Below are 27895 nucleotides of genomic sequence, written 5' to 3'. Positions count from 1 at the left end.
TATAAACATCAACTACTCTTAGTCAAAAATTGATTCAGATCAATTGACCCTGACTCCTTCATATTTTCTTTTTTATATAACATTGATATGTGAAAAATATGTCTAAATAAGTATAATAATCAATAATAAGCATAAAATAAAAATTCTACACAATAAGAAAACATGTCATAGTTTGGCAAATTTTTCTTTCTTAGTACAATATTCTTTCTTCTAAACAATTATGAATTTAATCAGTTTTAATTTATTCTTATTTCCTCAGCTATTTTTCTATTACTTCCTCAGCTATTTTTCTATACATAAAATTATTACCCATTCCTACTCTGTGTGAAGTAAAAAACAAAATATTCCAATTTTGATGAAGAAATCTAATCTTTATTTCTATGATGTTAGCACAATATACTCACACAATAGCTTTGATCTGTACTTAACAAAATACATTTATAGCACTTTACAAACTTTATCAGTTTGGAAAACATTGCATAACATTTTATTAAACACAATACTTTATATATATTATATATATTCTCATAATTTTATTTACTTTAAAAAGATAATTAACTCTCTTTATTCAATACTTGGTTTTATCAATAAAGCACAGCCTAACAAAGGAAGAAGTGCTCCCATTAGCAAATAAGATAAATAGAACACTAAGAAGAGATACCACCTGTTAGTCTGATTTATTTTAAATTAAGGTACCAGTGGAATGTAAACAAATTTTTTTTGTAATTTTTTTTTACAAAAGACATGTTATCAAATATACATGCAGAGGTCTGAGTTCTAGTGTCTATCATTATATTTCCTTAACAATGTGGTACAATTTGTTAAGTCATTAAAAACTGTAGCCTTTGGCACTTTGAGTAGAAAAAGAATATATCAATATCTATGTAAAGAAAAAAACTTCAATGACTAGAGAAGTACTTTAAAATCTTTTGTTAAGAAATAGGAAAGATTAGGAAATAGCATACTGCACCGGAAATGCTGCAGCGATTTTTGTTCTCCAGAGTACTAAAACCAGTCCACCTTTTCCCTCTATGAACTGGCAAAAGCCAGCAGGAGTGTCATGGTGGTGGTGGTGGCGAGAAGTGGGGAAGGCAACGTTTTACTCCCACTCCCCTCTCTGAGAAAGAAATTGCCAGAAGGGATATGGTTGAGTCTGTATTTTATTGCCAGAGAGTTTTCAATTCTGCTGGTTTCAGCTAAATTCTTAATGCCTTAGGAGGTTGGTTTCTCTAGAAAGCTCTGCCCTTTTCATGTAGAAACTGATAATGATGTGATGCTATTCATCTCTAAACAACTCCTGTTACTTTTGTTTTCATTGCAAAGTGAAGGAAAATCAGATCAACCAGCTCAGTTGTTTCCTTTTATTCCCTTGGCAATCATCAAGTGTATATTAGAATTCTTAAGAAATGGTGTAAAAAAGGTATAATACTAAATTCCAAGAACCAAATATTTCTCATACTTTAAATTTTTAAGTTGGAAAACTCTTCACAACATTTTGTTTTTAATATTATTACCAATGATATTGGTTCCCTTTGATTTAGGCTCAAGGCTTGATTTAGGATAGGTAGCAAAAACTCTTGTTTGCACATTAAGCACGAAAGCTGTGCCTATTCAGATATTTTGAAGCAATACATTCTTCATTTATACCATGAGATACTTTTACTTATCAATATTTATTTATTTTTTTTCAGATTTTTCCTGTTGGTATCCAATTAACAGAAATATTTTAGGGAAGAGGGTCAAACCCAACTACAGCGGCTCTAATTTACGGGTCATCAGATTATCGAAAAATTTAATGATCTGGAGCCAAATAGAATTTTCAGATTGCTTGTTAAAATGGCAACCTAAGTCAGCTGGTTGGAGATACCTAAGGGTAAACTTGACCAACATTTCTGGCAATATAACCCACAATGTCAAGTTTTGGCTCAGATTTCTTGTTTCTAAATTCACAGCAGTATATTTTCCTCAAGAAACATCAATTGTTATTTTCTCTTTTAAAATAGAAGAACGTATCTATAGCATCAAAAAAAAATTTTTAAATCTGTAAATAAAGAAGAAGCCATAAAAAGCAAAATATGATCACAACGATTTCAAAAGATTCTCTAAAACAATGTATTTTTAAAATTATGCAAATTTACTCACTAAAAGATTCATTAGCAGTACCTATATTTAAACGAAAAGTAAGCAGCAGAAAAACTATGCAGAAAAGTACTAGTTATTCCCTTCCACTGAAAATATTCCTACACAATTTTTCATGTTGAAGGAAGCAGAATTTTGAAGAAATGCACATAAACCTCTTCATTTTTTGACTGTGACAGCCACTATGGAGAAGCTGGAGGGGTGTCCTATTCTAACACAAAGCAGCCAGCATCTTCTTAATAAAGTAGTATTTCTTGGACAAGGAATTGCACATCACTATATCACAGCTAAATAGAGTTTGAGAGTTTACATGGTATACGCACTATAATAATCAGCACCACCCATATTGAGCTTTAGGTGCAGATTCTGCAAAATGAATATATAATACTGCATGGCCTCTGCTGTAGGGAAAACCTGTGTGTGTTCTGGATTCTTACAGCGAATTATAAAGAAAAATCCCCATAGTTGGCACATTCAGGAAGTAAAATAGTACAGATTTGAAGGAAACCACTTTCTTTTGGAACTGCCCTCTGCAAACCCTTTTGAGTTTGGAGACAGGTCTGAAGAAAACGCTTCCCATTATTATCGCATTAGTTAGGTTCTTGCATTGTGCTTTTCCCTCCCCTTGATGTGAAATCTACAAGTTTCAGTGTAGTCGCTCTTCAGAGTCACAGAGTTCCGGGCTGATGGTGGACGACCGAGCTTGGCGAGACTTCCCAGTCGGCCGGAACAGAGCACAGGTGGAATGGATACGTGGTCTTTCGGGAGTAGCCCAAAGGATGGGATGGCCATCGCTCAGTCCTTGTAAGCCCGTGTGGGGGAGGTTCCTTTGTAGAAGATATTTCTAGTGTTTTCGGGGCTGTTGCTTCTTTCCGGGATTAGGATGATGTTGCCCTTTCTCCGCAAGGTGGAGTCGCGGGAAGAAGACACGGACAGCGTCTCTGAGCCGATTTCGCTGCCCTCTACTGGGGTGACGCGGATGGTGGTGATTCCATGGTGGTGGTGCTCATTATTATCAATGTTGCTTCTCTTGCGGTCTCCAGAGCCAAAGCTGTCTTTCAGGGACTCGCAGCTCTCCGAGTCCCTGTTGAGATCGTTGAGCTCGTAAGTTTGGCGAAGGCTGCCCTTTTCCGGGGCTTTCCACTTCCAGGAGCCGCTGCCTTCGCCTTCGGTGGACGGGATCTGTATGATGGGCCTGTTGTTCTCCGGGTGAGCCTCGACCCTCACGATCCCACTGGGTTCATGGTCTGTCAGGGCTTTGTAGCGGATGGAGCCAGTGCAGGACACCGTGCTGCCTTCGGTGTTCTTGGGGCTGCTTTGGAGGACGCCTTGCTGCTTGGACATGGCTATGACTTGCATGATTCGGGGCTGGCTGTTGCTCCTGTTGCAGGCCACGGTCTTCTCGGCAGCCTTCAGCCACTTGGCCCGAGCAGAGCTGCTTTTGGGGGAGGTGCTTATGTTTTCCTGGGTCTCCTCGGGGATGTGCACCAACTGTGAGGACCCGGGGCGAGACTGAATGGACACCCGTGGCCCCCCAGGCATGCTGTTGTTGCACCCGGGGACTGTGCCAGGCTGGATCTTGAGGTACTGATTGCCAGGAGCATGGTGGTCTCCGTTCACCCCCACCCTCGATGGCTCCGAGCTTGACCTCATTTCTATGGATCTGGGCGGTGACTGGCCGGGCTCAGTCTCTATTACTTGCAGGGACAGCTTCCGACTTTCATTCTTATTCTTCCACTGGGTGAGGAGCTGCTTTGATCTCGCGGAATCCATAGACGCGTGAATGCTTGCGTTTCTTCGGACCGGGTCTTCTACCGATGGGGTGTTGGCTCTCGGCAGTGTGTTGCTGAAGGTAACCATGTTCTCCTTCCCCATGGGGCTCCGTGGAGTGATGATTTCCACATCGGCATTTGCTCTTTTGAGGTTTGTCAGCGAGCTGGCATCTCTGTGGTTGCGGTTGAGGATGCCTTCTGTGTGAGCAATTCCATCGCTGCTGCTACCGTTTTTGGCAGATAAAACTCGGCTGGGGTCTTGGTTGAGGTCTGTCAAAGATCTCAGGGCTTCTCTGTGCTGAAACATACTGTCTTCACTAGGCAGGAAATTCCCCACAGCGTACAGGCCCTAGTGTTCAGGAGGAAACAATAAATGTCATGCACCAGAAGACATAGATACTAAGAATTATCCTCAGAGTACCCACTGAAGTGCATAGATAAGTATGTGCTCCCTATACACCATTGACTAATTCAAATAACAAAAAAAAGAAATTAAAATTATTTGGGGAAATAATTTATAAATTATCTCATAAATCACTAAACTAATATGCTCAGAAATCCCATTGGATGCTTTTGCTAATCTTATCCATTGTATGGTTTGAGAACAAAAGGCAGACAATGAATGAAATGAGGACATTTTTCTGCTTTTCAAAGCTATTCATTTTTCTGGATTTAAGAACTTCTTGTTGAGTGACATCTTGAATGGCTTAAATGATTTATTTTACCTTCCATTTTCAATCACACTTTATGATGGGAAGCAGAAAAGGTGTAGATAATATAGAACAACAGATCATTCATAAATCATGATATCAGGTTTTGAAATGAGGTCAGAGAAATATATGGTTACAACTCACACTGTGTACAACCTTTTGTGTTCAGCATTGTGTAGAGTGCTTTTGGAAGAGAAGGCAGAAACTGTCACCAGATTGGGGCACCCACATTCTTTTCTCATATAAACTTGGTCTTGAATTGGGAAGTACTATGTGATCAATTTAGTACCACTGCACTAAATTTGAGCCAAATTTTATATAATTTTATCTTCATACTCCATGTATCAATTTTCTGTTTGTTTTAGATTTGGGAGGCAAAAATTTGGAGAAAGCTAAAGTTTATACTCAAAATTATTACCATTTTTACACATAGAAGATCTAATCCCTGCTGGATTTTAAATTTTTGAGATGCTTGGCTTAGTAATAAGACCAAGCAGCAGACAGCTCTTTGTGTGCTAATTTCAATAGAAGGTAACCACTATCTACTTTTCGAGTTAAAACAAAGAAATTTTATTGATTTTAACTTATTATAGAATGTTTAACAATGAACAACAAAATTGGCTTAGAATTGATAAATTTCCAACTTTAGGGCATAGAGTCCAAACAGGAATGGAATAAGGTCAGGCTCTTGCCTGCCCAACTATTTTAATTCCTGGTTAAAATCTTCTCTTAAATAATATTTATCTATGCTTTCACCATTAGAGCTCGCCAAAATGAGCAGTCCCTACATAATGTTCTATTAGTAATTGTACTTAAGTTTGTACATTCAGGAAAATCTTCCACTATACTGTAAGTTCTGATTGCATGTGGACTGTAAGCTTTGTGATATACAGGTATAGTCATGCATTGCTTAATGACAAAGATACATGCTGAGACCTATGTCAATAGGTGATTTGTCATGCAAATATCAGAGTGTACTTACACAAACCAAGATGGTATAGCCTACTGCACACTGAGGCTATATGGGATAGCCTATTGTTCCTAGGCCCCAAACCTATGCAACATGTTACTGTACTGAATACTGTAGGCATTTGTATACCTAAATATATATTTGTATGTCTAAACATATCTAAACATAGAAAAAGTACAATAAAATACAGTATTATAATCTTATGGGACCACCATCATATATGTGGTCCATCATTGACTGAAATGTCATTATGGCATGTATGAGTGTAGTTGTTTAATTGTTATTATGATATTAGGCAGATAGTTGTTAACCTTACTTTATCCATTGTATGTTGAGAAGAAACATGCTTCTAAGAGGCTATGTAACTTGGATAAAAAATTTGAAATTTGAGATTCATTCCCAAATCTTTCAAACTATAAGGTTATGTGAATTCTAGGACACCATGATATCGCACATGTGCAAAGACAATGCATGAACTAGAGTGGCAGTTCTCAGTCTTTATTTCTGCTGTAACACATATTGCCAACTTGCACTCCCATAAACAACCAAAGCTTCTGCACAATTTCTGCCACATTAATTTTAATTTGATCCCTTTCTCCTCCACTGAAGAAAGCACATGAGTAAAAATAAGATTTATAATGACAATCCTGACTGTGCTATTTTATAAAAATGAAACAAATTATAAAATCATAGCATGCTTAAGTACTTTCACTATATTTTTATAATAATTTTCATGTAATACCTTTCCCAAGTACACCAAGACAACAATTGAGAACTATGGCTGTAGATAATTAATTTTCATTTCTCTGTCAGCTCCTCTCAGTTTCTTTCATTATTGTCTTTTCCTCTGCATGTCACTTGTATATGAGTATTCCATGGCTCCTTTTTATTCTTATGACCTGGCAATTTTATACACCCCAGATAACTACAATGATACTTCCACCAGTGATGTCTATGATTTCCAAATCTGTTTCTCCAGTACTGATTGCTCTTTTGAAATCCAGATACAAATATTCAACTGCCTATTGATTCAATTGAGCTCCTCAACTCCCTTCCTCCCACCAACCTGTTTCTTCTATCATTTACCTGGTATGCTAATGAAGTCACCATCTGTCCAGTCTTCCAAGCCAGAAACCTGGCCATTCTCTCTCTTTCTTCTTTTCCCCTTACCTTTCACTAATATTTGCTCCTTCACATGTCCATCTCTTTGCAGTTTCTTTCTCTTGAATGCTCTTCCTCCTTTCCTTACCCTAAGAAACTCTCATTTTTTTTTTTTTAATATATCACTTCTGTGAAGGCTTTTCTAACTTCCTGAGGCAGTTTGCTATTCCCAAAGCATTTTGTTCCTACCCTATGGTATTATGTAACATATTGAAAACATTTATATTTTTGTCAGTCTTTACATGGTAAGCTTCAAAAGAATATATCTAATTTGTCACAGTTTTAACATTGGCTTTAATATTCAGTATAGTTGCCAGTCACAGATTAGATATTGAATAAATGTGAAATGAATGAATGAATGAATGTAAAACTGAATGATATGAACAATCTCAGTTTCCTTATGCTGAGCATGTTTTCCTTAGAGGAAAATCAGGTTTGAAGATAGAGGACTGTTAAAAAATTCAGTATTAGTTGGATCATAGTTACATTCAGGTGCTAAATTTGTGTTGTTGGGCAAGTTGTGTAACCTCTCACTAAACCTTTGCTTTCACTAATATTCACTTTCTTCATCTGTAAAGTGATAATTACACTAGTGATAATAGTCCCTGCCCTGCCCCCATTTGGATAGCGTAAAGATAAAAAGCAGCAATAATCCTACAAATCACAATTTTTGGCCCATAATAAGAGTTCAATAAACTCTTTTATTAAAAGTGGGATATGTGTTTTGGCTTTAGAATGGAGATGCAGCCAGGGATTTTTGCATGAATATAAATATATTTCAAGTAAGTTATTACAGTGTAAAATATTCTATGCATGTTTTCTATTTTCAATTGTGGGTTGTCAAATAATAATAGTAAATTATTTACCAAGTACAGTGCAATTCCTCCTCCTATTAAAAAGCCACAATAGACATCAACTGGGTGATTTTTATACTGAGTTATCCGTGTTAGCCCACAGATGATTCCACAGATGATAAATGTGAAGACCAAGAGAGGTTTCAGAAGCTTAGAGGAATCCGTTAATGTGGAATTGAAGTACATCTTAAAAATGAAAGAAGTAGGGTAAGTATGTTAGAAAGGCTATTTATTAGTAAATTATAATCAAATAAAAAAGTTAAACTCAAAAGTCTAACTGGTACACTTGACATCAATTTTACTGTTCGAGTCCCCATACTACGGCTGTGTTCTGCATCTGCTAAGAAAGGGAATGCATAAAAAAATTCATCAAGTAAATAACATGTCTCATTTAATTTCATGAAAATTTGAACAAAATTAAAGCAGTAAAATTAGCCATTTAACTGCTTAATCTCCTTGTAACTTGTCACATAATTTCAGTCCATTTTTCTCACCAAAGACTACATGGAATACTGTATCAATCAGATACAATAGCTATTCACTCTGCAACATTTATCAAATTTACACTGACCTGGAATTTATCATTATTACATAAATACTAAAATAGTGCGTGTATGTACTTAATACAATTCTTTCAGTTTTAGTATCATTCATGCAGTTCACAATCCGGTCCCACAAAGTATAATGTTACATTAAAGGGGTACAAAGCTAAATATTATTATATTGCGTAGAAAAATTCCTTTACTATACTATTTTTTATAGTAGTATTTGATTTCTGCTTTGAATGCCATTGTATTGAAAAGCCGCAGTGCTAAAGTTTACTGTTCTGTTATTACACAGATCTAATTAGTCACCTGGAGACAACACTTACTCCTCTGATTTTCTGTAGGACACAACTCAATGAAAAAGAGCCAGTTACTTACCGAAACGTACACAGCTGCAAAGGCAGCGAGGGTCGCATGTTGAGAAGGGAATGACTTCCTGCCAAAAGAAGACAGTCAAATTATGCCTTTGAGTTCAGATACACTGCTAGCCATCATCTCAAGAACGTTGGGTGGTTAAAATGGTTCAATTTGGAAGCCACAAAGCAATAAGCAATAACTTTAATTTCTGTTTAGTTTTCTGGAGAAAGACCAGAGTGATGAAATAAGCACTGCTAATCACCATTAGTATTAACAAATAGCAGTGAGGTACTTTCCAGTATAATTAACTGCTAGCTTGGCAAGGGGCCACTACAATACACCTTTGGAATGATGGGCGAAAGTACAAAACATTGTAACTGTTCTTCCATATTAGAATTATGTCAGATTAAAGTAAAAGTTTATAAATCATACGATTTAGAAGCTTTAAACTTTATACTAATAAACATGATTTTATTTACGTAAAAATTTTAAAAGATGAATTTATTTTCTCACAGCAGTGGATCTAAATGTGTTTTTTTAAATACTCTTAAAAGCACAAGAAAAGCCTAATTTTAATCAAAATGTTCTCTGTATATTCCACTTTACAATAATTATCATCTTAAGAATCATAGATCATTTTATTTAAACAATTTAAGGAACAGGGAGGGAGAGGTGGAACGCAGGATAGTGGAAGAGACACTGGAAAGGACAATCAAAAAAAGAGTAGAGATTTCTTTCAGTGGATTTTTAAAAAAGTAAGATACATTTATATGAGTGCCCTCCTAATTATTAGGCACCACAATAAAGATTACCATTCAATACAGATAAGATAATGTAATAGGATTGAGAAAGAATAGAGGACACAGGTCTTGAATGTAGTTCCAAAATTACTGAATGGTCTGTGAGAAGTTGAATGTGTATAATTATATAGTATCAAGCTCTGATTCTTCAGGTATACCTATTAACTTATTTTTGGTTCTTTTTAATCAATATTTGGGAACTCACTGAATGGAAAATCCAATTCTTATAATAATGATTTATTGTCCCTTATGTCTCTGTAATTTATTTCTTTTAAGATTTTAATATGCAATCTCTTTTCATACAAATTTATTTTTACTTTACTGATTGAAAAAATTTAAGACATTAGTAGATTCTTGAATTTACCTTATTTGCTAAAATGTAAGGTCAGAAGCTGTACAGATCTTTTGGGTTCATTCAAAGAAAATACATGCAGTCCCACATGTTACCCCTTCTCAAATGCTACCAAAAGGAAAAGTCACATGATTCTTTTGATAAAACATAAATAGTGATGATATAACTATCACAGATGCTTATTCTTCTCCTTAAGCCAGTACAAGATATATATTGACTGTCAGCCATGACTGACTGTAAATATCCTAAAATAAACCAAGTATAGTAACCTAAATTCACAATTAGTATAGGGGAGATCATAAACTATGAGTGGAGTTTGGTGATATGAGGACCAATAGCAAGAATGTGAGGCTGAAATTTAGAGACAGAGAGAAAAATTTGGAATGAGCCACCAATGGGTTTCTATGGTATAGTCTCTGAAGAGATCACTGAATTGAAAAAAAAAAATAAAACCAAAATCATTAGGAATGAAAAGGCATGCTTAAGAGGGTACCCCAAGCAATTACTGAATAATGAAAACACTGATGTAGAATGTTTTTACATCTCAGTTTCTAACCTGCCACTGTTGATAACTGTAAGGTCAGATCCCGAGCAAATATCTTCTACAATGTAGGAATTTTCCTTGCAAGATACATTCAGAGAGGTATAGTTTGGTTTGCACACAGTCAGAAAGTATGGTGCCTGATATCCTGTGGACAGTTGTATGATATCGGTAATGAGAGCTGTAGAACATAGTCCAAATACATGAACACCTATAAGCAAAGTGAAAGAAATCGTTACCAACTTGATGGTTAATGCTAATGTTTCAACAGCAACCATGTCTATTACACATTAACATGACAACCTTAAAATATGTGTGATCATGTTCTCTAAGTTCATTTAGAGAAGATAGTATAGAAAATTCCTAAACTTCTAAACAGATACTTAAGGCCAAAATAAGGGCAATGAGTATCTCCAAAGTAGTAATTTGAGACACTTTTGTCAGTTTGGCTAAATCGGTCCAATTCTTAACATTGAGAAGTATAGGTCACTTGTCAGACACCATAAGCTTGGTAAGGTGACAAACTGTTAGATTTGAGAGGGATTAAATGTGGGGAATGAAGCTAAATTTAAAATAATTTTAAATTGCTTAATGTGTTTAACTTGCCAGGGCCCTCTCTCCCCAATGGTCTCTAACTCTAGCCACAATTGCCAAACTCTGCAGAATCCATTCTAATTCCCTAAAAGCTATAGTTGTACTAGGAATGCTAATTAAAACAGAGAAGAGAGAAGGCAGGGCCTGTTATGGACACAATAATCATATCCTGGGAGCCTGCCTGCAGGTTTGGAATTTGGAAATGTTCATACATCCCTTGATTCAAATTCTTTTTTGTTGTTGTTCCCAGAACCACCAGTCTTAAACTATAAAGTGACAAATCTGGATGCACGCTGATGCACATAAACTCCATGCGTGCTTGAAGTTGCTTGTTTGGCCTTATCCTTGGGAGTCTAGCTCTTTGCTCACATGCATGTGATCTGGAACTCGCCTGCCCCCTCCAGGTTGTCTTGACACTCTGGATTCATTCTGATTTGATGGCCTGGATTCTGATTCATATGTTGCTCATGGAAATCATTATGAGAAGCACCTGGGTAGTTCTTCAGTAGACACCTCCAGACTCAGAGCATGGGCTTGCACATTACCTTTTTGCAATTTTCTTCTTTGCTTACTGTCAACTAACCACCACTCCCTCAATTCCTTCTCTATCCACAAGCCTGAGATTCATGACACAGAAACTTTATTTCTACCTTCCAATTCCTAGAAGCATGTGAGGTCTTGGCAGAGAGGTTGGATAAAAAGAGAAACTCGTCTACTTTTGCCTATGGAAAATGAGAATCTCTAGCCCTACAGAAGATGGGGTTGCTGACAGCATTGGAACATTGTTTTCTAGGGTAGGATGGACTGTTCTTCCAGGCATGAGGCATTTCAGAGAGGGTATATGCCCCTTTGTCCACAGCATTTTGTTCCATTAGGGGAAATTTTTTCTGAGATTGGATACATATCCTAGAGTTTTATTACCTTGCCTTAGTTTGTGATCCTGCTAAGTGGCCTATTGTTTCCTTACCGTCTCAGTGTGATGGTTAAGAAAATGCTTAGTGGAGCAGAGTCTGGGGCATGATTTAGATCCAATTTTTCCTCTTGTGGGAGAGGAGGTTGGCCTTATCCTTAGAAGTCTAGCTGTCTGCTCACTATATATGCTTATATAATTAGATAATATGTAATTATCTACTATGTAGTCAATGAAGCTGACTTTTTAAAACTAAAATGTTATAAGTAAAAATAATTTTAGATCGTCTTATTGGGAATAAATATAAAACATTCAAGTTGGTGTGATATACTGTGAGTGACTATTCAATTCAGTTTTTTTAAAAAAGGCCTATGACTCAAACATAGTCCTATGTTAATCAGAAAAGATGAATATTTAGAAACTGGTTTGATTCAGATGTTGTTTAGCCAGGCCTATAGACTTTCTTTAGATCTCATAAAAGATAGGAAGTAAAGTTTAGAGGCTATAATCAGGGAAAAATAGCCACTATGCAGTACTGTTATGGTGACATTTCCATGTGCAGTAAGTTTGACTAGAGTAATTTCTAAAAAGTTATCTATTCATATTGGTCTTTTAATATTCATTCTCCATTAAAAAAAAACTGAACACAGATCCAGTGAAACCATTTTAATGTAAATTCATACTTCAACCAAAGCTAAAAGAATAATATACTGAAACACATGGCATGTTAACTCTCAAAACAAGGACCATAACTGCAAATAACACATTTCAGATACAACACCCAAATTTTGGTGTTTTAACAGTTTGTCGTGTAATGCAAAACTCATGTACTGAAATTATGCATCTAAATTATAGCTTTAGAGGCCTAATATCTGTAATTAAATACAACATTTCTATTTGAAGCAGCATTTCCTTTCTTTGTGCTTCCCCACACCTACCAACAAATCTGACAGCTCTTCGAAGGAAAGAGTTGAAGTTGCAGCCTCCGGCATTAATGTTGGGCTCCAGGCCAACTCCATTTCTTCTTTTGGACAGGCAACAGTAGAGAATTCCTTCTCCCACCATAATCTGCAGAGACAAACGGGTGTTCAGGCAAAACTCTTGGTATATCCGTTATACCAACAGGTATAAAGGAATTATATATTATCTCTTAACACATCATTAATCAACAAAGTAAAGATGCGTTATTTTAAAAAGCTTTAGAGGTGTAAGCAATTTCTCCTGAGTATTTGAGCAAGCTGTAGGAAGTAATTTATCAGGGCACTGTAAAGAGATTTAGTTGAATCTGCTGGACTCCTATGTAGTGGCCAATTAGGTCAATAAACCAATTTTGGATTGATTAGAAGGACTGATCCATGGAAAGCACCTGTGGAGCTTAGGGAGGCGCTATCTAGGGTGCAGCTATCCTATAACAATTTCTGTGATGATGGAACTATGTTTTGCATTGGCCAGCATAGTAGCCACTACCCACATGTGGCTATCAGCCCTTGCAATGTAGCTGCTGTAAATGAGGAGCTGAATTGTTAATCTTATTTCATTGTTATAATTATTTAAAAATTAAATAAAAATGAAATTTAAAATGAAATAGCCACATGTAGCTAGTGGCTATCTTATTGGAATGCAGATTACAAGAGAATCTAGGTCAGCAGGGTAGTATATCCTAGGTATAAACATTTAAGCAATGTGCTTACAATGGGCAGGGAACCATACTGTACTATTAGAAGGACCATTTTAAGGAACAGTGCATTTTGCTGCAGGATTTTAGGACACAAGAGATCAGTGACGGACCTCAGTATTATTTAGGCATCATTTCTTTAGTAAGTTTTCACTGAACCTTTTTACTGTACTATAAATTGAATTATGTCTCCTTCTATGTGGCTTCCTTAGCACCTTGTCCTTCCCTCTAACATGGCTTTATTGAATTGTTTATTTGATTGTCTCTCACTAGACTGGGACCCTCTACTAGGAGAACCATTTCTTATTTACCTTTTATCTTTACCATTACTGTAGCATGGTGCTGGGCACTGTAGATTGTGTTTTTGACCTTTACTGTGGGACTCACATTTGCTAGCTATTTAATACTTTAGACATTTGGGTTGTCATTTATGCTATACATAGAAATAGAAGCAAAATTTAAAATTATAAGTTTAATTTATGCAAAAATTTTTCAAATATTTGAGATTGTTGTACCTAAGAAATTATTGTAAAATTAGGTATTTATTTGTATAAATGTGTGGAGCTGAGAAAAGTAGGGCTATATGGGATACTAACAGTGCCTCAGATGCAAGTGATTATGTCACTGTAAAGATTACAGCCATGATTAGGGCTAAAACAGATTTTCTAGGGAAACTTCCCAGTTCTTGTTACTATCTTAAAATTTATTTTATGAAGTGTTCAAAATTATAGAGTGGTTTTTAATAATCTAATGACAGTGAGCCTATGGCCTTCTGCTTTTATTGTTTAAATTGCTATATTTAGTTCTGTAGGTAATATGGTACATGTACACTTACAAAGAATCTTAATTTATATAAAAATTTTAAAAATAATTCTCATAATAGAACTCTACCCATACGCATCCATGTGAAAATCATGTGGCATGAAAAACTCTTTTAAGATTGATCCTTATAGAAATAATCAAAAGGAATTTATTTTAAATCATTGATCATTGAGTTAATCTTTTATACTTCCTGAAAAATTTCATCCTACACTCAGCACTTCAAATTAGACTTGGAAATGTAAGAGGTTCTGTATCTGTGTAGATAGATGTGACATAATACAAAGAACAATGTAATGGGTATTTCAAATTTATCAGTTTTAGAAAAGTAACCATTATTCCTGAAATGCATTGTTATACAGCTAAAAGAGATTGATTTCATCTTCACTTCTTCAGTAACAATTCTATGAATAATTGTGTTTTTCTCTTTTCAATTATATGTTTAATGATTTACGTCTTGTTCATGGGTGTTAAATTATACAAAAATTTATTTGTACAGATAATTTGTACAATTTATTTATTAGGGAAATGTGTCTTATATGACATCACAGTATTTATCCCCAATGACCTTGAGATTTTAGGAATTTTATGTTAGTTGTTTTAATATGCTTAGAAGTCAAATGTCAAGAGAATGTATCAACACTATTTTGCTTGATTATATAGCATAGTTAGAGGTTTCTTGTTAGTATTTTGACATCATCCAACTATCCCTCTCCCTAAGGAGCACATTAATTTTCTCCTCACACTTCTATTCACTTAACCTCAATCTATATGTCGAAATGATTTAATTTGGCTTAAAGATAGAATTCTCCTTAGGAGAAGGAGTGATGCCTCCTAATGCATTTACAAATGTTCCTGCTTATTTCCCCCTTGTGAAAGGCACAGTGCTGAACTGCAATATGGTGTCAAGATTTAGGTTTTGATAATAAAGTTGTTGCTGTTGCCATTTGTAAACAGAAAGTAGTTTATGACAAGTGTCTTTTCACAGTCTCTGTTTTGTGTTGTACTCAGCCCTGAAAAGACACAATACAACTTTTTGGTGTGTGTCTCATATCAGGGACAGGTTTTGAGAAGAGATATTTTAATGACTCTGCTTCAGGGGAGAGTTCAAGAGGAAATATATGGCCTATTATAAGGATATCGCCCTTGGAATAGTTAATATAGGGAGAACTTACAATTCAAAAAGTCTTTCCTGTAAAATATAGAAAAAGAAAAACAAAAGAAAAACATTATAATATTCATCACAGCATCTTTCACATTTAAATTTCCAGTGAATGTCTTTTGGAAGCCATAACACATTTAATATTCTGCATGTTGATTGAACAGCCTAAAGCGAAGGCTACCCTCTAGGAACTATAATTAAATTCTGATAGAATTCTCCTATAAAATTAGATGTATTCATTCTTTAATAATATGTAATAAAATTGTATTTCCAGAGAAGAAAAACTACATAGTTTTTCTGTTCACGTAGACTTCATGAAGATTTATGATAAACCCAGATATTCTGTGTTATTTTCTCTGAGAAATAATCTCCGAAGGACCTAAACAAAAAGCCTGTCTTAGCACTCTAAAATAAATGAAAACTGAATATTAAGGAAGAGCTTTTCCAATTTAAGGGCAGTTTCAGAGAAATAAGAATATGCATTTCACAGACATAAAGGCATTTTTCCAGTTTCATGTACAATATCACGAAGACAAGCTATTTTTAAACATCTCTCAAAGCATAAAAATATCTGAGAAGCAAACACTAAATGATTCGTATTTAAATTCCTGAATAAAAAATCAGTTGCTCTTCCTTGTATTCATATGAAGGTCCTTTTGGAGAATATCACCAATGCAAGGTCTTTGGTTTTGCTTTGCCTTCCCTCTATGTGGATGGTAACACTAGGAAGCCCCTCTTCATACAAATGCACTCTTAATAGCCATTTCCAAGTGAAGGAATCCTCCTGCCTCCCTCTCTATTTTTGGAGCAGGTTTATTCCAACATAAAGATAAAAAAGAAAATGGCATCCTTGAAAGTTAGAGATCAGAGTCTGTTATTTTCATCTTCAGGAAGAGGTGGAAAAGGAGTTAGATGGGTAATATATGTAGTAAGATTAGAGATAGAATTATGGTTCCAGAACAAAATGACTGTAGACATTATAGGATTACTGTTGAGAAAGTGTATGTATTGGGAGAAGGCATTAAAAACATAGGGAAAAATGAAATTAGACCATAATCTAGAAGAAGTATGGTATGTGTTTAGAGAGAAAGGTGTGAAAATACAATATTTGATGTCAGCAAAGTCAAGATTTGTCTCCGCACTGAGTTGGTTGCCCATAACCTATGAAACTAGAGTGGTAGAAAAGCATTGCCAGCATTCTGGAGTATCCCGGAGTGATATGGGGAAATTAGGGACCCCAAGGTCTAAATAGTACCCTAGTTTGCTTCTCCTTTGATTAAGAGGCACTGGGCAGCTGTGGGGCCCTGTGGAGACCTGGGAATCGAGTAGGGCTTTAGTGGAAGGAGTAAGCACTGAGCTTCCCAGGTCAGCTTTGTAGAAGGGGGCCATGACGGATTTCCCCTTTCATTTTTCAGGGCTTGCGAAAGAAAGCTTCAATCCTGAATCCCCCAGAAAGCATCCCCAAACTACATAGTGAGAACTTATTATGGGAAATGAGGGAGTCAACAGAAGCAGTTACACAGTGATGAGGCCAAGGTCATTGTCCCCAGGACATGTAACGGTGTCAGCAAAGGAAGCAACCTGAGATAAACGGTGCTGGCAGGGAGTGCCGCAATTAAACTTGCTTTTGTAGCAACTTGATAAAATACCCTAGGGAAGGAAGACTTCTGGATATATAGAAAGCAAATTATTTACATACATGATTAAATACCAACACAGTCTTTTCAGCAGTTATGAATATTTGTGTGGTAGTTTGTTTTATATATCAAATATATCAATTATAATAATTTGGGGGCACTTTGCCCCAGTTAGGATAAATGCTTTCTGGTGTGATAGATTTAAAATCTATATTCTGGCCGGGCGCGGTGGCTCACGCCTGTAATCCTAGCACTCTGGGAGGCCGAGGTGAGCGGATTGCTCGAGGTCAGGAGTTCGAAACCAGCCTGAGCAAGAGTGAGACCCCGTCTCTACTATAAATAGAAAGAAATTAATTGGCCAACTAATATATATAAAAAATTAGCCGGGCATGGTGGCGAATGCCTGTAGTCCCAGCTACTTGGGAGGCTGAGGCAGGAGGATTGCTTGAGCCAGGAGTTTGAGGTTGCTGTGAGCTAGGCTGACGCCACGGCACTCACTCTAGCCTGGGCAACAAAGCGAGACTCTGTCTCAAAAAAAAAAAAAAAAAAAAAAAAAAAAAAATCTATATTCTTTCTGCTCTGGTCAAATGATTAGATGATACGGATTTTTGTTAAAAGTCTATAGAAAAATGATAGGAAAATGCTGTTATTCTGAGCAATATTGTACCTTAAAAATGTTTTATTAGTCTCAGAGTCTCAGCTACTTCCAAGTACATCCTTAATAGTTCTAATCACCTGGGAGTCACTGTAGAATAATTCATTAAATTACAAAGTGTTTTGAGACCTATTCACAACTAATGGGTCTGGGGGATGGACATGCTTGAAGCTCTGACTCAAGTGGGGGAAAGGCAATAGATTGTAACCTAAACATTTGTACCCCTGTAATATGCTGAAATAAAAAAAATAAATATAATAAAATTCTATGGGAAATTCAATTCCAATTTTATCATCTGAGAATATTTTATATAAATTGTTTATAGTGTAATTAGCATGTTATGATTATTTAATATAAGGGAAGGGAAATTTTAAAAAATGGGTAGCTTTATAAAAGTATAGAGTTCAGAAGATCTATGCAGAAGCTTTTCTAAAACTTCTGTTGTACTGAACCTGAATAGGCCAATTAATTAGAATATCTTATAAAAACTCCATTCAAATATAGGTTTTAATTTAATAACTACTTCCTTTGACATTCATGAGCATAATAAAAGCAACACAAGAGCTCTTACTGGTAGAAATAAATGTCATTACCCTTGAAACATGTTTCTTGTCCTTTGGGTAGTATTCTAGGGGAAGAAGAGATTGTGGAAACGGTTGGCTAGTTTTATTTATCAATAGATTTATCTAAAAGGGTGTTATTCAAAATGTGTATTAATACATAAAAACAATTATGTTTTTAAGTCATTTCCAGTAGACTAGGACATTTCTTTATGTACATACTTCATTTTGGATTTTTTAATTAATACATAATGTACATATTTTGGGGCAAACATGATAATTTTATACATTTGTATAATGCCTAAAGATCAAATCAGAATAATGGGATATGGATCATTTTAAATATTTAATAATACTATTTAAATAGTTAAATATTAAATATTAAACCTAAAGCATCTGTTCTTTGAGTGTGTCTGTATGTGCACACAGATGCATGGCTAGAATGTGGGTTTTGACTTCTTTGCTTTGCAATTGTTGATGCTCATGACTTATAATCAATAAAAAGTGATAATCTAATAAAAAATAAAACTGTGAGTGATATTAAAATGCAATTTTGAGAAGATAGTCTGTTGGCTATATAATTATTTGTTTTCCCTCCCAACTTTCCAGGCTTCAGATACTAAACACACATGAGAAATATGTTAATTAGGAAGTATATAAGAAATGTCATAAAAGCCATTCAAGGAGAGTTATACAGTTATAAAACTTTTCATAATGATTTATAAAAGTAAACATGAGGGATCAATCGATTTTGAAATCATATGATCTTGTTTAACTTTTAATGCCAATAATTTTAAGCTATTAACTATTTCTGCCTGATGCTGTCAAAATATCTCAAAGACGTGATCTTTCTGGTTCAAGGTTTAGGGTTGCTTGCTTCTAACCCATTTATTGTACAAGTGTGGTCACTATTAGTATTCTGGGACTGACAAATGTAATTTGGGGGACAATTCTTACCGTAATTGCTGGTCCAGCAAAAGCCAAGCTTAGCAACATGAGGAATGGAATCGCCTCCTGGGTTGGTTCGATGTACGGCATACTAAGACTCCGGTCATAGCAGCTAAATCCAGAGTGTACAGGTTTGAAGACATCGGTGAGTTCAAGGAAATAGAGGCTAACCACCGATGATGCCAATATAGGCAACTGAGAATGAAGAACATAGAAGATCAATTTATTCTTATACATCGGACATACATCAGATCAGGACATCTTGAAGCATAAAACAGGTGGCCTTCTCCCCTGCTCTCACTACTCCTCTCTGCTTTCAGAGTTAAAAATTATTCATAAATACTATTGCTTCTACCTTACATGAATCTCCAATTCACCCAGCCCTGTCATAGCCTGCTATGAGCCTTTGTCACCCTTCACCTTCTTACTGCTGCTCCCCCTTCACACCTATCCTTCCTCTCCACCCATCCATTTTCTACACTGCATTCCTAGTGGTTTTGTAAAAGTATTTCAGATCACATCACTTCCTACCTCGATCATGCTAGTGATGCCTATTCTACTTGAATAAAATCTGAATGTCATACCATGGATGCAAGGTTCTGCATGCTTTGGCTGTTTCTTCAATTGCTTACTCTTCCTGTACCACATTGTTGCCACTCCTTAGTCCCTGCCCACTACAATCCAACTGGTCTTCACGCTTTTCCTATAACAGTTCAACTCATTTCTGCCTAGGGGCCTCCGTACTTGCTGTTCCTTCTTCCTTTCATGTTCCTTCCCTGGCTCTTTACATGACTGACTTCTTTTCATTATTTAATGATACCTCCCTGTACTCTCTATCTAAGGTGGCCCTTGATCCATCCTTCACTCTCTACCTCACCTTGCTTGATTTTTTTTCATGGTACTTATCATTAACTGAAATTACTTTGCCAATTTAACATTTCATTTATTTATTTTTCATCTCTCCCTGATCTCCCATTGAAATAAATGCTCATGAAGTGAGAGTCAGCCAGGATTATTGATTGCTGAGTCCTCATTGCATAGAATTGTTCCTGGAACACGGTAGGCATGCAATATGTCATTTAATAATGTAATGAAGCAATAAATACTTGTTCATAAATAACTAATTGAATAAATGAGTAAACCTTAATGTATTATAATAACTAGACTACAGTTATCCAATTTAGCCCAGTGAAATTAGAATTTCAGTGAAATTAGAATTTCAGATAGTAATAAATAATTTTTAGTTATAAGCATGTCCCATGTAATATTTGGGATATATTTACACTAAAATTATTTATTGTTTATCCAAAATTCTAACTTTCATCATCTGTTCATGTCATCTGTTCGTCTGGTTATCCCAAATGGGGCACAAAGTATATTGAGTCTATAAGTACTTCAGTAGGTGTAGGGGTAGGTTACACAAATAAAGTAAGTGGTCTTGTATTATAGAAAGCATGTACATAGCTCTTTGTCCCCCCAGATGCCATCTCTCTATGTACAGGCACTGCTGGACCCCTCCCCCAGAAACTACAAGGGGTTTACATTTTGGAGAAATTTAACAAGAATGTTAGCCACAGTGGAGGCAAGTTTAATGTGTAAACTTTCAACCTTACGCATTGTACAATGAATGTACTTTCTAGATTTTGTGTAATCTTTTTGTGTTCAATTATTCATTCATTCAACCTATAATGTGCCAGGCATTATTACAGTAAACAAGACATGGACTTGGCCATCAAGAAATATAAGCTTACTGAAAGACCTACACTCAGCTAAAGAGAAAATATCGTGATTACTTTGACTAATGCCAGAGCTTTCAGGACCTGAAAATGCAGGCTTATGTAACACTGAAAGGATTGTTTAGTTTAAAGCTTTGTTACTTGTGAAGGATGCAGTATTTATTTAAGTAAATCGGAAAGGTTTTTGATAAAGACATTATAGACCACCTGTGATTTCTGGTTGTTTCGTTTTAAAAAAAAATAAATTTGTAAGACAGCTTTATGCCTTCTATTCCCAAGAGTTCTTTTTTGTAATGAGGTGAGAATTAGGTTTATTGGAAAAATTAGTAATGTATGGTGATTAATATGGCATTACTTTTCTGTTTTTCAGATGGATGTTTTTCAGAGAACAAAAAGTACATCAAAAACATTTTTATTTTTCTTATCCACACTCATTTGATCACTTCAAATATTTGATCATTCCTTCTCACTATTCTCCTCTCCTGTAGGAGAGGTGACCTTCAGTCTTGATGAATACATCCACACTTCATGGTGCATGTGCATGATTGAAATTTCCACTTGAATTCATATAAATATATTTTAGTTTTAATTTAAAAAACACTTCATATATCACTTTATTATGTGCCAGAAAATTTTATGTCTTTGAAATTTTAATTAATTTGATTTATTAATTTTTTTTTTTTTTTTTTTTTTTTTTTTTTTGCGACAGAGTCTCACTTTGTTGTCCAGGCTAGAGTGAGTGCCGTGGCGTCAGCCTAGCTCACAGCAACCTCAAACTCCTGGGCTTGAGTGATCCTTCTGCCTCAGCCTCCCAAGTAGCTGGGACTACAGGCATGCGCCACCATGCCCGGCTAATTTTTTATATATATATCAGTTGGCCAATTAATTTCTTTCTATTTATAGTAGAGACGGGGTCTCGCTCTTGCTCAGGCTGGTTTTGAACTCCTGACCTTGAGCAATCCGCCCGCCTCGGCCTCCCAAGAGCTAGGATTACAGGCGTGAGCCACAGCGCCCGGCCTGATTTATTAATTTTTAATAAATTTAACTGAAAACTTTCTATTGTGACATAAGATAGGTGCTATTATTATTCTCACTTTGCAGACAGAAAAGCCATCACTGATAGTAAGTGTCAGAGGTGGATTTTGAACCCATGGATCTAGTTTCTAAGGCTTATATACTTTAACCACTATTCTATGCTTCTTTTCCAAAAATGGGAATAGAGGGTTAGGATAATGAAATACAAGTAGCATCAATTAATGGAGGTACTGTTTAGCTCAAAGTTTTGTTTAACTAAGGGTTTCTATTTGGAAATCGTTAGTTAAAAATACATAAAACTTACTGTAAATAGACATTGTCTTAAATATATAGTTTCTATAAATTCAGAAGGGTCTCCTCTATTTTAATATAAAATATTTTACTTTTATATCAGATTTTATGATCCATTTTCTTTCATTTTTCTTGGATGCCTTTTTGGGTCTTCTGCATGTATTTCACAAGTGGGAATCAGATCTGTGATCTTTAACTCCCACCCAAATCAGACCTGATCATCTCATTTTTAAATACTGATGTCCCGATAAAGTGAATTTGATGTCTTCTGTAGAAAAGTAAGCAAAATTTTATCAATATGACCAACTGAAAATAAAATAAATTTTTCCTAGTAGAGATATTCACCACTGAATTTTGTGATTTGGAACCTGCTTAACCATGTCAATGACAATACAACCAAATGTGCTGTTGCTAGTGTGTGTGTGTGTGTGTGTGTGTGTGTGTGTAAATTGGGAAGGACACAGAATTTTACAAGTGTAGTAAAATCAATGGAGTCTGATTGTTTTCAAGGCACTTATGAGGTTCTAATATCAGTTCCTTCACTTCCTACCACCAGTGTGACCTTGGAAATAATTTTCTTAAATCTCAGTTTTCTTATCTGCGAAGTGGGTATGTGTGATAGTACCCATCATTAAGAGAGTAAGATGCCAATCTGGAGCTACAGGGAGAGTCCAAGGCTGCGGGTAAGAAGTTGCAAGTCATTGGTACAGGGTGATTTAAGCAGTAGCATCTTCACTTTTGAAGGATACTTGCATGAGAAATTTCAAAGTTAAATTGCTTTGGTTTTGATATGAGAAATGTCACAAGAAGTTAAAGAAAACAATTGTAAATATTCATACTACGCATATGCAAGAGATAATCTAAGAAAAAACAACACTTTTTATCTTAATGGCATATTTAAAATAGGAGGCTTGGAACCAATCTTGATGAATATCCATAAATCATATAAAATGTGAAATTTAAAACATTATTATAATATCCTGAAATGAAATTCAAACTGGAAAAAATATGAGCAGATCAAAGCAATTTTATTAAATCCTGCAGCCTTGAAGAAGGTTGTCACAGGTCAACACACAATGATGAGGGAATTTTCTACTTCCTATAGCACAATCTTCAGTAACATTCTGTAGTATTTTTTGCCTTGTAGCTGATACAGAGTGTTTCCTTCAAGAATTGACAATAATAATAACTAATAATATACTATAAGGCTTTATGGTTTATGGTCTATTATCACCCTAATTGTAGCTTATTCAGATTAGCTACGTAGAACCTCAAAAATATGGATTATAAAAATACACTAACACTTGTAGTGTCATTAGGGGAAGAATTGGTCAGAATGAGTCTGTAACATTCAAGGCCTAGAAATCTAAACTACTTTTCACACATAAATAGATGTCACTTATATGACATATTTAGATACAAATTGAAACAGGGCAGTGTGATTGAGGGAAACCAATGGTGGCTTTGGAATCAGGAGAACCTAGTTTCTCCCCTCCTTCATCCTACCAGCTTCTGGGATTTGGGCAAGTCACTTAACCTTTCTGGGCCTCAGTGAAGTGAGGAGTTTCTTAGGTTGCCATCTAATTTTAAAATGCTCAATGTACTGTGATGATTTAGAATCATTCTCTCATTTCTTTCACAGTGTCACTGCCCTATATAAAGCATTACATTTTATAAAATCTCTGTTCTCTACACAATTTGTTCCATCCTCCACAATGCTTTCAGACTACTTTTCCTAGAATTCACATCTGTTCATGCATTTAGCAGTGCCCCTCTGACAACAAAATAAAGTACAAATTTTTTAGAATGACATTTATAACTTTTTTTTATAATATGGCCTCCATCTGCCTTTCTTGGTTAATTTTTTTTCTGCCTACTCTCCACACTCCTAACCCAGAAACACACACTGTGTTCCCATAATATCTCAAAAAGACATGTTTTTAGTCACTGCTTTACCTTACGTTTCCACATTTGTTTTTCACGAAAATTATACCTATTCTTTCAGGTTGAAATTGCATAATTTTTTTCTCCCTAAAACCTTCTCCATGTTCTCCAATCAGAAACGAAGACTCTGCCTCATGTACTTTATGTGTAACTTTATCAAAGTACCTGTTAATCGGTCTTTGGCTGTAGTTATTGGTTTATACCTGCCCTGGTCCTACGGTCAAGTACTTAAAAGTGAGAACATTGAAATTCACACAGTGCTTTCGATATTTTTGGTATCCAGTAAATGTTCACTGAATTTAATTTAATTTAATGGTAGAAAAGAAATCAGGAAATTACTATTGAAGGAAAAAAAACCACACAATTTCTTAACAATGCATAGCATATTTTGAGGACTTAGGTGCCAGAAACTGTGCTAAGTTTAATAGATTGCTACATTCAATCTATACCTTATAAAGTATCTATTAGTGTCCCCAAGTTACACATGAGAAAACTGAGGCAGAGATAGTTTACATAAATTACACAATAGTCCAAAGCTAGTAAGTAGGAGCACCCAGATTCCTAGCCAGGTCCCCAAGTGGAGGAATAGTGCTCTAAACTGCTTTGCTCATGGGTCTCAACCTGTTTTTCCCCTCAATGCTGCTACAAGGGCTGCAATTCCCAAGTGGTGTAGGGGAAAACTGTGGTTTGAAAAAGGCCATCCTGTTGCTCTTAATTCTTAAATATTCTTTAACACTTTCTCTACTCACTTCGTCCTTCTCACTCAAACATGAATATTGCTTTTTGTGGTTCAAATCTAAGATCTGTCCTCTCTAGCACTCATTTCACTTTCAGCAGAATTTATTAGGCTTTTATTCAGACCTATAAAGAAAAGAATATTTATTGAATGTAGACATTTCCTCCTAATTATCTAATTTAATTCTTACAACCTCCCTGAGAATTTTAAGATAGATTTTAAGATAAAGACCATGCCCCAGATAAGCTAAAGAGCATGTCTGACTTCCAAGGCCTGCAGCTGAAACCTGGTCTGTTAAATTCCTGGAAGCATGTGCACCAATGTACCCTGCTGCCATTCTGCCACATGTCACCATCTGGCACTAGTCTAGTGCTTTTCAGGAAAGGATAGCCCCAGGCTTCAGTGAGAACGCCAGCTTAAAGGACAGAAGGTGAGAGACGGCCATGTGTGTCAGGGCACCATGAGTGAGGGGCGGCACTCTCAAATCATACTCTTCGGTATGATCAGCCATGGTGTTCCAAGGTCTGGAAGGTTCTTCCTTGTGCAGGTGCTCCACAATCATTTTTGTTTTTGTTTTTGTTTTTTGGCAATATATTAAGAGCCTTTAATTATATTTTGAGTATGATCTGCCTTTACTTTCACTTTTGTCTTCCCTAGTGAATCATTTCTAATATATAATAACAGAAAATGTGTACACTTGAGGCTCCAGACGTTTTCCTGCTTTTAGTGCTTCCTTTGGATCCCTTTCTCTGGCTGCCCAGAGAGATCCTGATGAATGCCCTGGTCTTAGCAATTGCCACATGTGATGGCAGTTGTTCCTTTATGTTCTCTCCTATTTGACCGCAAGACCTTTGAGAGCAGAGAAATTGTCTCATTCCCCTTTTTATCCCTGACATACTAGGTGTCCTCGATGTAGAATAAATCAATTCATATATGGATGATTTGGAGAGAGATGCCAAATGTTTAGACAGTTCTCATAGTATAGTTGAAAAATTCTCCCAGGTATAAGTACAGTCCTGTAGCATAGTTTTTAAAAAAATACCCCGGCTAAAAGACCCTCATTTACTTCGACTACAAGAAAATGCTTTCTACTTTGAATTTCTGGAATTCTAATCATTTTGTTAGCATTAAAAATCCACAAAACTTAAATTGGGTACTACAAATAGCAATGGTAATTAATAGAGAATAGCTACCAGACCCAATATATATATTAGGTGTAATGGGGAAAATCTGTTCTTTTATGTCTTTGTGCCTGAATATGAACTACATCTTTATAGTTTTAAAAGGACTAATTACAGTCACTCAACGGTCTAACAGTAAAGTCTAAAATAATAAATGGCTGTTTTATTATGTGAATATTGATCTATCATTAGGCTTGGGGTAGTAGGCTTTATAATCACCAGACTTAACCTCAGGTTCTGAAGATTGTTCCTCCTACATAGGCACTGAAGTAAGTGCATTGTCTTGGAAAGCATTTTGTTCTTTAAACCAAAGCAGAGACTAACACCTGAGGCTGATGACCTGAATTTCAATTGTTAAAAGTAATTGATTTTAAATCCCTTTTTCCAGGTACAATTTCTTTTCTTTTATAAAACATAGCTGACTTTTAAAAATGTGGGTATTAATAGTAATTTAATGCTATTAATATATGTCAGGTACCATTTAAAGTACTTTACATATCTGAAGTCAAGCAATATTCGCAAAACATTTTTTATGAAGGTACTATCATTATTGCCACCTTACAGATGAGGGAACTGAGGTTACATGAGATTACATTATTTATATGAAGTTACACAGTGAGATTACATGATTTGTGCAGGTTATATAGCTTGTTAGCTGGATTACAAACTGAAAAAATCTGGCTCCTAAATTCATGTTTGATTATTATACATATTTCCTCTTCCTAGAAACTTCCATTATGCCTTCCCAAAGACACTGAGAAATAGCCGGGAAAAAAAAAAAGTGAAGGAGAGAACATTTCCTCTTTACATATCGTGAATGCCAGCCTACAGTTTCTACAGTGAGTGGTATCATGCATATAGTTTTTGATATCTTCTTTAAAAAGTAAGATATTAATATACTCAAATTAAATAGGGTTTTCACTATCAGTGGGATTGTTTTATTCATATAGAGAAACCATATAGATGTTCACATAAACAATCTGACAAATTACATAGTACCTTTGGGGTCCAACATATCTTTCTTAATATCAAACAAAACAAGAGTTAAGGGAAAAATTTTTCTCTTGCAATAATATCAGTTAAATGAAATGTACCTAAAAATTCTGTATTTGAAATATGGTATAAAAGAAGCAAATTTCTGATTTTGAGATCTAAAGTGACATATACACACTGGAATGATTGAATTTAAGACCATTGCATCAGTATTTTGAAATTATTTTTTTCACATTGATTACTAAAATAAAGTATCAAATTTATAATTAAACCAGTTTACTTACACAAAATGGAAGTGCATATTTTCTATTATGTATAATTATTCAATTTATTTAATAAATATTTTCTGGGTGTTTAGTATGTACCTGATATATTTTATTTAACCTACTAATTATCCAGAGAAGGGATTTCTAATCTAATTTCAGAGATGAAAAACTAACACTGTATGACAAGCCTCTCTCACCCTCTAAGCTTGTCTCTTACATACTTAGATGCACACTTAGATACTCATTATGAGTTCTTCTTCAAAATTAAAATTTTCCAATGCTGTCAGAGGCCTTATTTATTTAAATGTTATCTTTGAAAGGGATTGGTGCACATTAAAGAGAGATAATGAAGTTAAGATACAAATGTGGGACATTAATAACTACTATTTTATTTGTGAACATCTTAATGCTGTGATTAAATTGGTTAAATTAAGTAGTATTGTGTTATGTATTTCACTGTAAGATGCATCAAAAAGTCAGATGAACAATATATGTAAAACAAATGCAATATAATATGAGATTCAAGTACATCTGACAAAGAAACGCCTTTTA

General features: G+C 35.4%; 1 protein-coding gene across 1 annotated transcript in view; it reads right to left on the bottom strand.

The window, feature by feature from the left end:
• Nucleotides 1-285: 285 nt before the first annotated feature.
• PLPPR4 (phospholipid phosphatase related 4) overlaps nt 286-27895 on the bottom strand; it is a 39327-nt gene continuing 11717 nt past the window's right edge. Inside the window, exons 2-7 of the mRNA XM_012748647.3 lie at nt 19171-19356; nt 12644-12773; nt 10217-10412; nt 8530-8587; nt 7619-7792; nt 286-4260 (exon numbers count right to left, since the gene is read on the bottom strand). Coding sequence (XP_012604101.1) covers nt 2935-4260; nt 7619-7792; nt 8530-8587; nt 10217-10412; nt 12644-12773; nt 19171-19356 — 2070 coding nt within the window. The 3' untranslated portion in view covers nt 286-2934. The remainder of the gene's footprint in view (nt 4261-7618; nt 7793-8529; nt 8588-10216; nt 10413-12643; nt 12774-19170; nt 19357-27895) is intronic.

The sequence above is a fragment of the Microcebus murinus genome, chromosome 2, assembly GCF_040939455.1.
Source record: "Microcebus murinus isolate Inina chromosome 2, M.murinus_Inina_mat1.0, whole genome shotgun sequence".
In the NCBI taxonomy this organism is placed as follows: domain Eukaryota; kingdom Metazoa; phylum Chordata; class Mammalia; order Primates; family Cheirogaleidae; genus Microcebus; species Microcebus murinus.
Note: the sequence above shows the minus strand (reverse complement) of the source record. Positions and strands in the feature narration are given on the sequence as shown.